The 18,835-nt window shown below is 37.9% G+C and overlaps 1 protein-coding gene across 1 annotated transcript; it reads left to right on the top strand.

Annotated features, from left to right (window-relative positions):
• Positions 1 to 1,388: 1,388 nt before the first annotated feature.
• LOC139952854 (protein transport protein Sec61 subunit alpha) lies at positions 1,389 to 17,531 on the top strand. The gene is made up of 13 exons (XM_071952118.1): positions 1,389 to 1,534; positions 4,141 to 4,208; positions 4,573 to 4,638; positions 5,364 to 5,442; positions 6,428 to 6,559; positions 7,168 to 7,277; positions 8,155 to 8,308; positions 9,062 to 9,222; positions 10,127 to 10,267; positions 10,773 to 10,829; positions 12,951 to 13,142; positions 13,672 to 13,748; positions 15,554 to 17,531. Exons 1-13 carry the CDS (start codon positions 1,531 to 1,533, stop codon positions 15,738 to 15,740), a joined length of 1,428 nt encoding a protein of 475 aa, XP_071808219.1. The 5' UTR covers positions 1,389 to 1,530; the 3' UTR covers positions 15,741 to 17,531.
• The last annotated feature ends 1,304 nt before the right edge of the window (positions 17,532 to 18,835 follow it).

Below are 18,835 nucleotides of genomic sequence, written 5' to 3'. Positions count from 1 at the left end.
TGTGAACGGAGTTTTCAGACAAATTAATGTGTGACGTACATGTACGTATTCTATTTGGACAACGTTTATGGTTGGCGGCATGTCTTTGGTTTTCTTCTGGTCCTAAGTTTTAGAAGTAATAAGTATTTTTAACAGACTGGTGTAACTGACAAACATAATTGCAGACAGTGTTTATTGTTGTGTGATCAAACAATATGAAATAATTACGTGAACATTAATTGTGGGTTCTGCTGACCCGGGGACTTTGTGCAGAAAATTACACAAACATTGTTAAACTGTCAAACTGACGCAATCCCGGTCAACATCTCTTTATTTTAACCAGTTACTGGGTTAACCTGACCCCATGATAAGTCAGGTACTCTTGGACCCGGATTTTGGTAAATGACCCAGAATTGTTTAGTGTGTATTTACTAATTGATCTCACAGTCTTGCGCACCACCCTTGCCTCTCATCAATAAAGAGCAACGGCCATGTTTTTGCATGCACTGCGGGAAGCATTTCTTTTGCCACTTTCGCCAGTGCTTTTTTATCGGGGAGTTTTTTTTCTTCTCTTTTATCGATTCAAACTTTCTTTAAACAAAAATCAGGGATTTTGTTGAGAATGGCAATTCTGTACTACTGAAAAAGAAAACAAAAATCCCCGAGGGAAACATTGAACGATTGCCCACAAGATTACCGATTACGGTCTCACTTTGCCTTTAGTCAGAATGGGGTCGGGTGTCGTCATCTCCGGCCAGTTGGGGTTGTGTATTTAAGAGACGTTTCCAAAATTCGTGAACAATAGGTCCACATTGGTTCCGGGCATTATAATTATTTCCCAATACATTCTCCCCTTTGAAATTCACAGTTTCTAGCCTACACAAAAAATGTTTAAACTATGTGTTATTGTTTGAAACTGGAGGCTCATGGCTTTTTGTGTGCTTAGTCAAAACAAAAAAACACCCAGGTGATGTGGGTGGGCGGGACTGTCCAGGTGTCCCCTAAAATTGACCCCTCGATACCACGTCCCCAAAATCAGACCAGAGTTTACCATTATTTTTGTCTCAAAAACTCCAATCAATTTTAAAGAACGATCGGAGTCACCCACACTTGTAAGCTGATGAATATCGGTCAACGCAACAGGTGTGTCCTGCCATGGTTCTGCTGAACTGGCACCCACCCCTCCCCCCCATCCCACAATAATCCCACGTACACAAGTTCGTAAACAGCCGAAAAGGCTTCATCAGTTATGTATGGTACCCAAACGACTTACACGGTACACCCACACATGTATTAGTTGGGCGCCACAATCACATTTTGTACACGTCCACGTTTACATTACGTCACGTGACCAAACCATTTTATCGCTGGTGCCCATCCATTAAACCGTGCGTTGTCGGTGGTGGGCGGGTACCATGCCTTTGGAAATCCTTTCCGTCATCCGTTCGTGAAAAGTCTCAGTCAGGGACAAAATCACGTCGGTTTTTGAACAAAATTTCCGGCCTATTCGTCGGTTTTTTTGACTTGTAAACAGGAGACAAAGTCAACAAAATGGGTACGTTAATTGACATATCGTTTTAAGCAGTTGCTGTTTGTTATATTTGTTGTGGTATTGAAATACTAGTTGCAGTTGTTTGGCTTGAAAACGTTCACAATTTCTAAATTGACCACTGACTGCAATTCGCGTGGTGCGGTGGTGGTTTGGACAAAAATTGTGCCCACCATATGTTGAAATATTTGTAAAGTTATACTGGAAAATGCTTTCGTGCATCAGAAGTGCTCTCTCATGGAAGTTTTAATCTTCTTTTTAAAACATTATGAACTTATGATACTTAAACATAAGGCTATCTGTCCTTAAATTTTGAAATTTAGACTGAAGAAATTGCCCTTTTCTTTGGTGTCAGGACACTTCGTACCTTTGCCACTTCGTACCCTGGACACTTCGTACCTTTTCAAGGTGCGAAGTGACTTTGGACACTTCGTACCTTGGACACTTCGTACCTTCTTACAAGACACTTCGTACCTTCTCACGAGTCACTTCGTACCTTCTCACGAGACACTTCCTACCTTCGTACTAATTTGGGATTACTGCATCGTTTATGATTTTTTTTTGTGCTTTGTGATCGGATGATTATGAAATAAAAGCAAAACAAACCAACTGTTACTATTTTGTTGGGACACCAAGGAGCCATTTTGACGATTGCATGATTGTTTGACTTTAAAATATTTGTAAAAAATATTGGCGGAAGATGTCCTTGGCGGTAATTAACTTATACAAAATATTAGTTTCACATTAAAAATGACATTCACATACTCAAACAAAAATTATAATTCATTAAGTAGCCTATTATTAATTTTTTATCTCAACGAACATTAAATTATTGAGGAATACACATTTTAATGGAGGTACGAAGTGACTCAGCTGATAGTCACTTCGTACCCCGCCCACGGTACGAAGTGACCAATTTGGTTACGGTACGAAGTGTCCCGAAGGTACGAAGTGTCCAGGGTACGAAGTGGCAAAGGTACGAAGTGTCCGACATCCTTTTCTTTTGTTGAAAAAAAAATACTCTGATTCTGAACAAATTTGATTAAAAAATATAAATAACTTTTATATTGTTAGAAGGTTAGTATGGCTGTTCAAATCTTTGTTGAACACAGCCCCACAATTAGGGCCAATCCACATTGTTTCCTTGGCCCTCCCACTCACACTTTTTTGCCCGCTGAAGTTTTTGGGGCAACCTTCTTTTCTCTGCCTTGTTTTCCTCAAGAAAAGATCATGAAACCGACTGAAATGTGCGTCATGCTAACACAGTTTGAACAGGGCACGCTGTATGCGAAAGCTGTGCGCACGTTTGCTTCAATCTACCATTCCAATCATGCTGCAGTCTCCATCTGTGTTGGGCCAATGAATGTTCTGCTTTTAAATATTTTAAATGTAAACAGTGCTTTAGAATGGCAACAAGCATCGTCGCTGTTAGTGTTAAGCACACGCTTTAAGCTTTCAACAGCAAAGTCTGCAGGAAAAAAAGTTCGGAAACAAATTCACAAAAAATACACAAATAGAAATTAAGGGTCTCCTTGCATGAACAATAAAGATTATTTTATCGTTGAAAGTTTAAAGATTTGTTTCTTCCTGATTTTGTTTTGCTGCTTTTTTAGTGGGGTGATTGCACAGTAAAGTCAAAATTCATGTGTATGGAAGACAATGTTTTTGTTAGTTTGTGCTTCTGTGTTAATATTCTGTTTACTTTAATTTTTTTGTTTTTCTGAGACAGGTGTAACTGATAGTTTTTTAGTCATGTCAGTAACCCAATTTTCTCCCGGTTCTTGGACCAGCTGCTAATGTTGCCCAAGACATCAACATGTTTCCCCACCAACTACTTATTTTCAATTTGTATTTTGAATTTATGGAGAATTATCAAGGCTTTAAAGTCACCTGGAAATATAAATTTTGTTCTCTTCAAACATTAGAGTATACGTCCCTGAACAATAAAATAATTTTTTGAGTAATTGTTTTTAAAGATTTATATGCTAAAACAACTTTAAAAAGGTGTGTTGGGTGTGGCCTACCCCTTTTGTGACATCAATCGAGGCAGTCTTTGCCTCGATCTAACATCGAACACACGTACATGCACGTGTACATTCAAGTCCTAGTCGTGAGTTTGTACGTTTAGAAAAAGTTTTTTTTTTTGCATTTTTCCGGCAATGTCGACAAGGTGGATTGCTGCTGGATGCAGCAAAACAATTTGCAAAGTGCGCCAAGCGTCACTATCTTGTGTTGGCACTGCATGCGATTCATCGCGCCTGGATTGGCGTCACGAACAGTGCCCCCTCGGGTCGGGCTTGTTTAAACGTTCCTTATATTCCACTCATCAAAACACATATTTTAGTGACAAAAGCCTTATTTTGACAAAATACCATTTCCAGGTGACTTAAAGCCATTTTGTTATCCAATTCATTTGTGGTTTTGCAAGTATGCTGTCTTTTTGCAGGTTGCTGTTGATCAACTTGCATCTTGGCCAGAAAAATTTGTTGTTATCACATTGAGTTATACGACCAGCTAGATTGATTTATCCGGTTTAAAAATAGCGTATCGCTACAGAGTTCATAATGAATTTTATTTCTAATGTTTTTTGTGTGTTATCCTTTTCATTTCAGTTAAGTTCCTAGAAGTATTGAAGCCGTTCTGTGCGGTGCTGCCAGAAATCTCAAAGCCTGAACGAAAGGTGAGTGAAGTTAACCTGTTTATTTTCTTGTACTGTTTAGCGCTTCTTGCGCTAGTCAGCCCAAAACAAAATTGCGTCTATAGATGTCATCTGACGTGAAAGCAATTAATTAAAAAACTCTCCTGCGCCAGATTTATTCTTTATGAAGATTTTGAGGGGAAAAAAAAGCAATTGTATTCCGTAAAACTGCAATCTTAAAACCCCAATAAAGCTCCATTATCCACAATTGTATAAATGATAATTAAAATTGTTTGGGCTTACTGTCGGCATTCGGACAATTTCTTGAAGAGTATTTTGAAGGGTCAGGAAGGGTTGGTTTTAATATGAAAATATTTCAACCGTTTTGTTTGCGATTTTTGTACAGATCCAATTCAGAGAGAAAGTACTATGGACTGCAATTACGCTGTTCATCTTCTTGGTGTGCTGCCAGGTAAGCATATTTTTTACCAGAAGAGATGTCTTGTCAATCTGCCGAGATGTTTCTCGATCTCCTTATTGCTGTTTTTAAAGTGTACTGTTTCCTTTGTTATCTTGAGGGCTTCAATAGGTTGTCATGGCCAAGCATTTAAGGGCATCAAATTCAATTTCTGTTGGTTAAGTCATCAGGTGTGGGTTCGAATTCTGGTCGTGACACTTGTTTGAGCAAAACACTTCACTATAATTGCTTCTCTTCACCCAAGGGTATAAAGTGGTACCTGCGAGGGAAGAGGTTGATATAGTGTATGAAAAAGCCTTTGGAGCCCCATGGGGGCTGGGGGTGTATACTCCCAGGCCAGGAAGCTGATAAAAATTGCAGGAATGTTAGTGGCCCATAACTAGCCAGAGGAGTGTGTTGCTGTTTTGGATACCCTGTTTGAAATCTGCACACTCTGTTTTATCTGTAACTTACATACATGTATTGTAAGTGGACAAATTCCAGCAAATTTGAACACCCTTTCACTACATCCTGGCTAAAACCTTGTACTGGCTCAATGACCATGATGACCAGGTCTCTATAGTAAAGTGCATTGATACATTGATGTCAAATGTGCTATATAAGATTTCCCAAGAAATCGTCTGTTGATCTTATTATTACTGTATAAAGTATGAAGTGAACGGTTTCCTTTGTGGGGTATGTTGGGGACTACAATAAGAACAATTACATTTGTATTTCAGATTCCTCTGTTCGGTATCATGTCGTCAGACTCGGCGGATCCCTTCTACTGGCTTCGTGTCATTATTGCATCAAACAGAGGTGAGTCCCTTGTAAGCCTGGGCGACTAGTGGGGCTTTGTGTCGTAGTCGCAACTATTGATTTTCTCATAGCTGCAATGGTCACTTAAAAAAAGGCCTGACTACCTGTTTGGTGAACCAATTGTGTCGCTCCTGACTATTAATGACATCATAATTTACTTATGAAACCTAATCAGACATCAGTGACACAATCCTCCAATCCTTTCAGCCTGAATTTTACTATATTGCGCCTGTGGAAAATATTATGCAATGCATCTTGGGAATTGAAAATTGGTCTTGTCGAGACTGGTGTCGAAGTCAAGACTATTTGAGGTGTGACTAGTCGAGTAGTAAATTCCACTGGTTGCTCAGCCCTAGTCTCTTGACAGGGATTGATGACCAACCTATTTGATTTCCCTCCGTATGTGTAGTCTTCCCACTCTAGTACCATTTCCTTCCTGTATTAGTTCCCATACCTGTCAGTTCTTGTATTGATCATGAGCGTACATGTATTTTCCAAAATGAAGCATGAAACTGGTTCTGTAAAAATCACAAACTTGGCATAATGAACTGGGCCCAGTTTCATAAAAGCCTGTAAGCACAAAATCTTGCTAATCACAGACAAATTTTGCCCAGCAGAATCTAGTCACTAGCCAAAATTTAAACAAAAGTTTACAAGGGTTGCAACTGGTGCTCAAAAAACTTTTTGCTTAGCATCAACATTTGCTAAGCAGTGTTTTCTGCCTAACAGCTTTATGAAATTAGGCCTTGTTCTGATTCACAATTTGAGGGTTTATTTGTACAATGATGTAAGATCACTGCAACTTGCTTGTCGCTTATTTGTTGTTGTTAGCCTTGGTGCCCTTAAAATATTCCACTAGAAACTTGAAATATTTTATAGAGGTGCCCTGTAAAAGGAGAACACCACTGTGCATTTAACCTTTTCAAAGACTAAGCATCAGGTCAGAATTAACTAACAGAATGACTAACTATTCTTTCTTACCCAGGTACCTTGATGGAGTTGGGTATATCACCCATCGTGACATCAGGTCTGATCATGCAACTTCTTGCCGGTGCTAAGATCATCGAGGTTGGAGACACCCCCAAAGATAGAGCACTCTTCAACGGAGCACAAAAACGTGAGAGAAATATACAAAAATTAGAAAAACCTCAATGTAGAGAATAACAAAAGAGGAAACCAGAAGATTAACTAGAAAGTGAAACAGTAATTAATTCCCATCTTTAGATTAATCCCAACTTGAGCAGTCCTTCTAATTTGAGGAATGTTTTGACATGTACACATCAAAAAAGCATCAAAGCTTGTTGCAGAACGAGATACAGTAGCATGACATGGTTGTTGTTTGACAATATCTCCCGGCCTTATAGGGCCTTCTTCACTTGGGCAGTTTTCTCAGTTACCCCGATCATTGCCTTGGTGCCCCTTGAAATGTTCCAATAGAACATAACAATTTCATAGGGGTGCTGTTTGGCAAGGAGAACACACCTTGTTTTCCTGGTCTTTCAAAATCGAAGCATCAGTCCTCACTCCTCTATGTCATGTGATAACGTGTGGTTTTCCAATCGATTGCAAATGGCCAACTCTATCCCTGTTCTACATGAATGAACTCTGTAAACCGTAAACCAAGTCTTGGTGTCAGTTCAACCATAGACTATGGGTCACACATTTATTAATTACCAATTTCACTTCTGGCTGAATTTAATGGACGTTGTTTGTGTTACTTTGCAGTGTTTGGTATGATCATTACTGTCGGCCAGGCTATTGTCTATGTCATGACAGGAATGTATGGTGACCCCGCTGAAATTGGTGCCGGTATCTGCCTTGTCATCATCATTCAGGTTGGTCTTGTATCTCTTCTTTATTTTTGAAATGGTACTTACAAATGAGTGACAAATATTCTTTTTCAATCCTTCTGGAATTAAAAGTGTTGGGATTTGTCTTGTTATTATTCTGAACAATATGCGATTTGAGGCATTGCATGGTGAGGTATCATATTAGTTGCGGTTACACCATCATGTGTATATCTACTTTGTTGGAAGATTTTGTTCTTTTGAGAGCTTGTCCTGCTTGATATTCTACTACCCAAAGTAGACAATTTCTCAAAAGAACATAATCTACCCACCATGTAAATAGACAATTTCTCAAAAGAACATAATCTACCCACCATGTAAATACGCACATGGTGTTACCGCAAACTAAATAGACTGAACAATGTTTGTTAAAGGAACACATTGCCTTGGATTGGTCGAGTTGGTCTTTGGAAAGCGTTCTGTAGCCGTTTGTTGTAAAATGCATATGGGTAGAAAGATGTTGTAAAAGTAGAATACAATGATCTACACAAACATGCCTTGAAATAGCGTGGTTTTCCTTTTACCTCGTCGACAAACACGGTCGGCCATTTATGGGAGTCAAATTTTTGACTTCCACAAATGGCCGACCGTGTTAGTTCGCAACGTAAAACGAAAACCGTGCAATTTTGAGTGATACTTGTGTGGATCATTGTATTCTACTTTTAAAACATCTTTCCAACCATATGCATTTCATAACAAACGGTTTCAAACGCTTTTTATAGACCAACTCGTCTGATCCAAGGCAACGTGTTCCTTTAATCAGTTAAGATATGTTCCTGGAACAATTTTTGCCCATGTGAGGCCCTGTAAATTCAAAGTGCTTACAGTACATTTCAATGACTTATTTTATTTTTGTTTTCAATAGTTGTTTGTTGCTGGTCTGATTGTGCTGTTGCTGGATGAACTGCTGCAAAAGGGCTATGGACTCGGGTCTGGTATCTCCCTCTTCATCGCTACCAATGTATGCGAGACTATTGTATGGAGGGCATTTAGTCCGGCTACCGTCAACACCGGCAGAGGTAGGATTCTTGAAGCCCCTTTCATAAAGATTTCCTGTGCACATTCCACAAATAAATAGTTTATCTAAAAGATGCACCAAGGCAATGACCAGGAGACATGAAGAGCAATCACATTGGTTGCATCTGTGAAGATTCAGGCATGTCTCTGTTGTGTTGAAAGCAATACCCATACCTAATGTGTGAGCCTAATGGATCAGTGTATTGGTTTTTTATCGGGTCAGGCATATATATCTTTTCCAAGTCCAAATACATGTACATGTAACTTGGATTGACATAGCAGTGTTAGAGGAATGTGCTCATGTGTAGGCAACTGTTTGTCTTTATCCATGTGTGCCACATGGAATGTTGTTGCTAGACCAATTGTAGTGGTTGGCTCTAAATCAAATTTTATTCATGTTTAGATATGGGGCCACCGTTGCTGAAGGGCAATCTGGGGGATATCTGTGCTCGGCGGCACAGTGTATTTTGTTAATAGTGCTGGGCAAAGTTGGTTAGTTCTGAGCAGGCCTGCCTGGCACTGCCCACCGTGTCTACAACACTGGCCACAGCACCAACAAAGTGTAAAAAAATGATTTTGTTTGTTTGTTTGTTTTACAGTTAGAAATTATTTCAAGATCGATTGTATCATTTCACCTGCACCAATCAATTAGGAAGGAGCCACAATGGCAGACTTCCAACCACTTGCTGGGTCTACCGACATGCTCTACCTTTCTAGAGAGACCCAATTAATAAAATTTGTTTTGGTGTTTTCAGGGACTGAGTTTGAGGGTGCCGTCATTGCCCTTTTCCATCTGTTGGCCACACGTACCGATAAGGTTCGTGCTCTTCGTGAAGCTTTCTACAGACAGAACCTGCCTAACCTGATGAACCTGATGGCTACTATCTTGGTGTTTGCTATTGTCATCTACTTCCAGGTCAGTATAAACTGTAAAATTAAAAGTGCACTTGCCTTTTTATTATCTGTGAATGATTTAAAGGTAGTGGACATTACTGTTAGTTACTCAAAATAATTACTAGCTTAAGACCTTACTTGGTAACGAGAAATGGAGAGCTGTTGATAATATAAAGCATTGTGAGAAGCGGCTCCCTCTGAAGTATCGTAGTTTTTAGAGAAAGAAGTAATTTTCCTTAAATTTGATTTCAAGACCTCAGATGTAGAATTTGAGGGCTCGAAATCAAGCATCTGAAAGCACACAACTTTGTGTTACAGGAGTGTTTTTTCTTTCATTATTATCTCGCAACATTGACGACCAATTGAGCTCAAATTTTCACAGGTTTGTTATTTAATACATAGGTTGAGATACACCAAGTGAGAAGACTGGTCTTTGACAATTACCAATAGTGTTCAGTGTCTTTAAATAACGACTGAAGTAAATGAGTTTGATTTGTTAAGGTTTTCAATCAAACAAATTCAAAGTTATAACATCCTGTACACAAAATCTACCTTGTGATTAATCTTGAGCACATATTGACGTACATGTTTGTCATTTTTTTAGTATAAAGCCAAGCGAACATGATGCTCTTTACCCAAAGCAAGCAATGTAGTATATCCGTAGCAACCAGTTTACTACATATACAATAACAGCAGCTTCTTCCTACCTAGTTATGAAGGAAATGTAAATTTCTACTGGAACATTTCTAGAGGGTTCAAGGCTCCAGGGACATTGAGACGATTTTCTCTGTTGCCTCCATGAAGTATCGGGATGTCATCCAAACCTTAAGCTTTGCTGATCCAGAATCTTTACATTTTTTTAGACGAAAAGGAGACTTCAATTTATTTTCATTATTTATGGTTTCTTTTTGTTAAATGAATTGCAGGGCTTCCGTGTGGATCTTCCCATCAAGTCAGCTCGCTACCGTGGCCAGTACAGCTCCTACCCCATCAAGTTGTTCTACACATCTAATATACCCATCATTCTACAGAGTACTCTCGTCTCAAACTTATACGTCATATCTCAGGTTAGTATGATGCAAAGGTCAACACTAGAGGGGGTTGCATGTACAGAGGTCATCTCTGGTGGAGTTATGATAAACTGGGCCCCTGGCTTTATTTTGTTATCCATTGACACTGATGGTTGTCTAATGATATAATGTCAGTCTTAAAAACTTTGGTTTTTGAGGCCCTTTCGAATTCTTAGCTTAGGATTCGCTTTCAGGCTCCGTTCTTTGGGGTGGATTTCACAAAGAGTTAAGACTAGGTTTATCTCGAAGAACTTGGGACTGGTCATACGTTTTTAATATCTCCTAGGACTAGTCCTAAGTTAGGAGAAGTCCTAACTCTTTGTGAAATTGACCCCTGGTCCGACTCCCTGAATGCATAGCATGCGTATTGTCATTACAACTGAGGGGCCTAGCTGAAGCCGTAGATTCGAAAAGGAACATAGTTTCCAAACTTCTGGTTTTCCACACTGCTTAGTTTGCTCAGTCCTTTGTTCATATTGAGTTTTATGTTTTTATTTTGCAGATGATGGCTGTAAAGTTTAGCGGCAACTTCTTTGTCAATTTACTCGGTGTTTGGGCGGTAAGTGTGTCCATATTATTTCAGTGAAATATTAATATTGTCTGCTGACCACAAAGGTTATCAGGGATAACAAGGGTCAGGATCAGCCTTTCTTGTTATGTTTATGCTTAATCCATCCCTTAAAGACATTGGACACTATTGGTAACTGTCAAAGACCAGTCTTCTCACTTGGTGTATCTCAACGTTTGCATACAATAATAAGCCTGTGAAAATTTGAGCTCGATTGGTCGTCGGAGTTGTGAGATAACTATAAAAGATAAAACACCCTTGTCACATGAAGTTGTGTGCTTTCAGTTGCTTGATTTCTAGACCTCAAATTCTAAATCTGAGGTCTTGAAATTATATTTGTGGAAAATAACTTCTTTCTCGAAAACTACGTATTTTCAGAGGGAGCCGTTTCTCACAATGTTTTATACTATCAACCTCTCCCCATTACTCATTACCAAGTGAGGTTTTATGCTAATAATTATTTTGAGTAATTACCAATAGTGTCCACTGCCTTTAAATGGTGATTATCAGAAATTGACAAAAGTTAGCAAAACATTCAATTGTGTTAACAGATGTTATGACCAAATTCAGCATTTCTGCAAACTTCCAATTAAATAAAATACCAGTTTTAAAGGCAGTGGACACTATTGGTAATTACTCAAAATAATCATCGGCATAAAACCTCACTTGGTAACAAGTAATGGGGAGAAGTTGATAGTATAAAACATTGTGAAAAACGGCCCCCTCTGAAGTGACATAGTTTTCGAGAAAGAAGTATTTTTCCACGAATTTGATTTCGAGACCTCAAGTTTAGAATTTTAGGTCTTGAAATCAAGCATCTAAACGCACACAACTTCATTTGACAAGGGTGCTTTTTTCTTTTATAGTTATCTCACAACTCCGACGACCAATCGAGCTCAGATTTTCACAGATTTGTTATTTTATGCATATGTTGATATACACCAAGAGAGAAGACTGGTCTTTGACAATTACCAATAGTGTCCACTTTCTTTAATACTCTTTTTGACTATTTTGTTTACCATTGTTACAAACTGATTGTATCTGTTTTTGCTTTGCATTTATGCCGTCCCATAGACGGTTGGCAAAAACCTTGGGCGGTGAATTGGCAATAGATGGCCCACACTGACTTCTTATTAACTGATATTCTAAATCACAATAGAAATAATTTTCCTCTAAAGATTGAACTTGTTTACTATAGTTGCTTTTCAATGTCATACATTTCTAGAAAATCCATTAAGTTGTTGCTTGATGGTAGCATTTAACACATGAATGCTACAAAAAAAAATTGAACATTTACTAACTATGAATTGGGTTCATACAATCCTGTATCTACTGACATTAGCAGCTCTCCCCATGCTGTTATATTATCATCATGCAGGGAAATTAAACTGTAGGCTTCTGTCATTACCCATCATGTCTTTGTGTAGTATGGCGGGTTGTGCAGTGCTTTCAACATTGTTGTCAAGTAAAGCCTGGTGCATACTTCCTGCGAATGCGATATGAATGTTGATGTCCCAAATTTGAGTAATGATGTAAAGTTCATGTAAAACTCGCTTCACATTCGCAGGCAGTATGAACCGGGCTTAACCATGCTCAACCCTTAAATTATGAAGGTGTCAGTGCAAAAGTTCATATTTATAGATTGCCTTTTTGTGGAAGTGTTGTGGCCAAGCGGTTTAGAGCACCGAATTCAAACTCTGGTGTTTCTGATCAGCAGCGTGTAGGTTCAAATCCCCAGCCGTGACCTTGAGCGAGACACTTAACCATCATCCTTCGGATTGGATGTAAAGTCGTTGGTCCCATGTGTTGTGTGGCGCATATAAAAGAACCCATTGCACTTATCGAAAAGAGAAGGGGTAGGCCTGGTGTTCCTGGCTGTGGCTGCCCAATGGGTCAAGCACCTTGTAAACCCTTATAAGATGCTACATAATTGGGTCTCAGAATTCTTACTTTTTGAATAACCTCTCTTTCTGTATATACTAAGCACCTTGAGTACCTTTTTGGTAGAAATGTGCGCTATATTAGACTTCAATATTATATTATTATATTATTCTAATTCTAGATTATGAAGAGTTATCATTTTGCCTACCATTTGTTTTTGACTTTGTACAGGAAGCGGGCGATTCGGGGCCGCATCGATCGTATCCTGTAGGGGGACTGTGTTACTACATGTCCCCACCGGAGAACTTTGGCCACATGATGGTCGATCCCATACATGCTGTCTTCTACATCATCTTCATGCTTGGATCTTGCGCATTCTTCTCCAAGACGTGGATTGATGTGTCTGGCTCCTCCGCTAAGGATGTAAGTAATCTTTTTTTTTTTTTTTTTGACTTTTGATGTCGGTCTAAGAGAGGCGATCTCATTGCCTGTATTCAAAAGCCTCCAGAGGATATTTCTGTTTCCCAACCAAACCTAGTTTAGTTGTTGTTCTTGTTGTCCTCGTTTTCATGTAAAGTGCTCTGTTTTCATTAGAGCTTTATTAAATTGCTTTGTATTGTTATTATTTGGGTACTTTTTGTAACACAAAACACAATGTCAGCAGATGGACATTAAACTTACACGTTTTGAAGATAACGATAACAAAAGCTCACCTTAAAATATTACTTGCTGAGGCGCTGTTCTTTTTGAGAAATGAGTATAAAACCATGTCGCGATAATAACTGGTAAATACGTTTTACATGCTAAAGTAACTTTCGTAATTTGAGACAAAAATTATTTTTGTGTTTTGCTCATTTCTCAAAAACTACAGCACCTCAGCAAGTAAAATTTATCAGCCGTATCTAGAAGATGTATATCAATAGCAAGTGATTTGTCTGTTCGTTTGTTATAGGTCGCTAAGCAACTGAAGGACCAACAGATGGTGATGAGAGGTCACAGAGAGAAGTCTATGATCCATGAACTCAACAGGTCAGTAACATTTTACCATCTCATAGGTTGATTGCTGGCCTGGATTGCACGCAGGCCTCCGTTGCCCCTGGTCTGGGCCTTGGTGCCCTTTAAAAAGTTTCCCATTGACTTTAAGATTCTCTAATGGAAGTGCCCTTTGCAAAATGATAATGGCCTTCCTCTTTAAAGATGAAGTTACAGGCCTGGATTGGCTGTGGTGTTTAAACACTTCAGGAAATCTTTGGTTTCCAATGTGATGGGAGTAAAATGATGCATTTTATCGGGTTTCAACATTGCCCAGTCTGTGATTGTTTTTTTATTTGCACTGATAAATTATGTTACCGTTACTGTCATTTTGTGAATACTTTTGAATTGTTGACGATCATTTATTGTCTTGTTATGCTTTTCATTCAAGCTGTATTGGACACTTTTTTCACAGCTTGTGTTGTATCATAAAATGTTGTGTATTTTACCTTACATCGTTGGTGCATAATGTGTGATATAATATTGCTGTGATGCATTTTTTATTTTGAATTTGACTTGTCATTGCCATATTTTATTGTGACTGACATCATTGGTGCATATTGTATATTTTGAATATGACTTGTTGCCATATTTTATTGTTCTGACATTGGTGCATATTTTATATTTTTGTTGCATATTTTATATTTTGAATACGTCTTGTCATTGCCATATTTTATTGTGACTGACATCATTGGTGCATATTGTATATTTTGAATATGACTTGTCATTGCCATATTTTATTGTGACTGACATCATTAGACTTTATGGTGCATATTTTATATTTCGGATACGACTTGTCATTGCCAATATTTATTGTGACTTTTATATTTTGAATATGACTTAGTCATTGCCAATATTTATTGTGACTGACATCATTGGTGCAAATTGTATATTTTGAATATGACTTGTTTTTGCCATATTTTTGGTGCATATTATGTATTTTGAATATGACTTTTCATTGCCATATTTTATTGTGATCGACATTGGTGCATATTTTATATTTCGCCATATTTTACTGTGACTGACATCATTGGTGCATAATGTGTGTACCGGTAATAATTTCGCTGTGATGCATTTATATTTTGAATACCACTTGTCACTGCGATATTTTTATTGTGACTGATTTCTATGAGTGTTTTATATACTCAAACATATTGCATTCGTTACGTGCTGTTTGCTTGTTTTTAATGTGAAATGTGTTTTACCGATTTTTTTTTGATTTTTTTTTACTTTTTTTTTATGCCATATTTTACATACAGTTTCACTAAATCTTTAGTGTACTGTTTGCTCTGACTTGTAATGTATTATTACACATTAATCCATTTTTTTTGTGCCACATGAGTTTTAATTGTTTTTCATTTTCCAATTGCGTATATACTTAAACGTGTCAGTCAAACTAGGTCTAAACCAAGTGTGGATTTTCAACGTGTTCTGAATTTTGTAAAGATAAACATTTTTAAGAAAAGTTGTTTAATCTTAACATTTGTCATTAGGACCTTAAGAAATGTTTTTATAAGTTAGAAATCATGTAGGCCTAATGATAGTGGTCATCTTCCCTTTTTTTTTTTTTTTCAATGTGTTCTGAATTATGAAATGATAAACATTTTTGAGAAAAGTCGTTTAATCTTAACATTTGTCTTTAGGACCTTAAATAACTATTTTTATAAGTTATAAATCATCTAGGCCTAATGATAGTGGTTATCTTCCCTTTTTTTTCCCTCACAAAATCCCCCCCCCTTATAAGTGCAATATTTAATTGAACTGTTGTATTGACTTGAGTTATTACCATTGTCTCTCTACAGGTACATCCCAACAGCAGCTGCCTTTGGTGGTCTGTGCATCGGCGCTCTCTCCGTTATGGCTGATCTCCTGGGAGCAATTGGCTCCGGCACGGGTATCTTACTGGCGGTCACCATCATCTACCAATACTTTGAGATCTTTGTCAAGGAGCAGAGTGAGATGGGAGGCATGGGTAGTTTACTCTTCTAGATCACAACCAATTGTCTCACGCCAATTTTGTTTTGTTTTCCTTTTTTTTCTGAAACTAATGAAATCCATACACCATTTCATTATAGACCCCTTGAATAAGGAGAAACGCTATAGGGACGCTGATCTCATGCGCATGTTTTTTATGCACAAAGAACAGCCTATTGTCCAATCATTTGCGCTTTTTGTCCCAGTGAGGGTGTTCTTTAAGCATGTGATGTCACAAGCGGTCTATTGCGCTCTGCATCTCAATATTGTGATCACCTTGTTATCTTGCACGAGAGAGAGGTTCCGTCCAAAGGTGCCATTAGACTGGTTTGTTCGGACAGTGAAATACACACGTTTGTGCAGTTTCAAGGAGGCGTGGCGTGTAAAAACTGTTTTTTTCAAAGACATGTCGACTGACATGCCGACTTCATCTTAAATGACTATGCTTTGTATGTGCAGCACCTTTCACACATCATTGGTTCTTCGGAAGAGTAAATTTTGGGTGAACTATGTATGAGACAGCAACTCGGCTACCAAGGTACATTTTAGAAAGTAGCTGGATGTTGATTGCAGCTTTTTCAATTTGTTGACACTGACTAAATTCAGAGTGTGTTTGTTAGCAACTTTGATGGCATCACAGTTCCCACTCTGCAGTTTTTGAACTTCAGACTTCGACATTTCCTGTAAAATGAAAGCTGTATTTTGTGGCAGTGTATTTTTTTTAATATGAAAATACAGTTCCCCCATTTGCCTATAAAGATAAGTCTTAAACATTTTAAGATGCAAGTATTTGACAGCATTATTAGGTCACTATTATAATTTTTTTCAATGAAATGACTGACTGCTCAAATTTTTGTTTTATTTTTCTTTTTTCCCCTTTTCCCCTTTTCTTTATAGTAGTTTCGGTTAAGGCTTTAATAAACAAAATTGGTTGGTTTACTTTAGCTTTTGTTTGTAGTTCTTTTAGAGAAAATTTATGTGTTCAATCAAACCCACAGCCAAGTTTAAGTGCTTGGTTTTTATCTGATTTATCTTGAACCAGCCAATGAACTAACCACATCAAATGTTCATTAAAACAGGGCTTTTACTGCCGGTACATTTTGTATTATGCCGCTGTTTAATGTACGTTTTGTTAAAAATTGAACATTTTGAAACGGATTTTGTTGAGTTTTTTGTTTTAATGAAAAACCTCTTTCTGAAACTGACCCCTTGCTTGGTGTATTGTAAATTGAAGTCCCTAGTGGAATTTGAAAGATTGTTGTAGAATTAGAAAATAATTGGTAGTTTCCTCAAAACATTAAATTATTGAGAAATACCCTTTGTACAGATTTGCCCCGAGAAAGAGAAAAAAAAGAACCATTCAGCGAAAGTAGAAATTTACTTAATATAATTTATGTGTTTACAAACTTGTTTTTTGATGGTTTTGTTTTTACTAAAAGGGAACAAATCCCTTAAAATGATAATTTCCTATCCAGACTCCTCAATGGTGGTTTCTGTCAGTGCGCTTTTTTGAAAATCATTTTGTGCTTCGAAATTCAGGCATTTCTGAATTTGAGCACAAATGTTTTTGAAAATGCGCAGCCTTCATTTGAAGATTTCCATGACAACTGTACCAGTGTTTCTAAATTGGTCAGAATTGGTTAACGCCTGTGAAATACTTTCCCCCACAACATTTGGGCATACATTGTTTATGCTACGGATTACCATCTTCGATATTTCCTGTGGTTTTATTTTCTATGTGCTCGACTTTACTCACATTTGTAATGTAACAAAGTCGCGAATAAAATCGGACGGACGGAAAACGAACTGTTCTATGCGAGTTTAATTTAGTTGTTTGCATCAAATGTTGAAACCTTTGTAGACCTTGTATTAAGGCGAAGGGAATAACACTTGCATGCATCGTATAGCTCCTGCTTTCAAGATATTGCACTCAATTATTTAGTTAATTTTTAGTAGTACATGTAAGCATATTATTGTCGCGAGTGCGATGCGAACCCCCCCCCCCTGCTTTGAATTACATGGCTAGTACTATTCATAACAAAACATGGTTGCAGTGCATAACTGTCTTGTGGCTCGATTTATTACTCGCTATTGTAGGTTTTTTTAGTGTTGGTACTCGATGATGGTTCTACGGACGTATATAAACTGGCCGAGCAAGGTCGGGTCATACTTTGGTAATGAAAAGATGTACCCTGACATACTCCCGTTGATTGTAAATCAATAAAAGTATGTTAACTGTATAATGGAGAAAGTTCGGTTTTTTTCGTGTTTTTTTCGTTGCGTCTGTGAAATAGTTGGTGCTTGGAAAGCGTCGAGCGAGGGCGACAAATTGCGTTACATTTTTTATTGACAGATTGCTTATTAATCATCATTATTTATGTTAAAAATATTGTCCATGTGCAGGCCTGTTACTTGACGGAGGCAACGAGGCGATTGCCTCCATGTCCCCGGTCACTATTATTGCCTTGGTGCCCTTGAAATGCTCGAGTTGTACCTGTACAATTTCCTTATAGCGAGGAGAAAATGCCTTGGTGCCCTTGCAAAACGAAGCATGCAGTGCTGCATGTAAACATTTGTTGACGGTGGATTGTTGATACAAAGTAAAGTCGCAAAGAGTTCTCTGTGTGGATGTGACTGTTTACATCCTGCATATATATACATGTAGTAGTTTATAATAAAGGCTACACCACTGTTAAAATGATGTCAATCAACTCATCCTTTGGATGTACCCGTCCACACTTTGAACGTTAGATAACGCTGTACAGCCCATTGTTGGAAGTAATGGGTTGTCTATTATTGTTGGTTATTTTATTTATTCATGGGCCTACAAACATTTATGTTAATTGGTTTTAACGGGGGGAAACCAAACAGCAATGTTTTATCATAGAGAAAGGCTTTTACAATGTGGCTAATCAACACTTTGAACCATAAATGGACTTGACATAAAAATGTCAATTGCAGGAACGTGACTTTATTTGAAGGCCAGTCGGTCATCTCCCATAGCACATAGTCGCCCCATATAGATAGTCCCTGTCCCCTGCAAGCTATAGATTACCGCCCCTCAAAATCATCGAAATGTTAACTTTTTGTCCATAATGTTCAGCCTTTAA

Source organism: Asterias amurensis, chromosome 2 (genome assembly GCF_032118995.1).
Source record: "Asterias amurensis chromosome 2, ASM3211899v1".
Taxonomy (NCBI): domain Eukaryota; kingdom Metazoa; phylum Echinodermata; class Asteroidea; order Forcipulatida; family Asteriidae; genus Asterias; species Asterias amurensis.
The sequence above is the reverse complement of the archived record's forward strand: the minus strand, read 5'-3'. Positions and strand labels throughout refer to the sequence as shown.

What these genes read in the sequence shown, in the direction of transcription:
- LOC139952854 (XM_071952118.1), top strand. An exon ending in TACCGTCAACACCGGCAGAG is followed by an intron (nt 8,309 to 9,061) that starts GTAGGATTCTTG and finishes TGGTGTTTTCAG; the next exon opens with GGACTGAGTTTGAGGGTGCC. An exon ending in ATGATCCATGAACTCAACAG is followed by an intron (nt 13,749 to 15,553) that starts GTCAGTAACATT and finishes GTCTCTCTACAG; the next exon opens with GTACATCCCAACAGCAGCTG.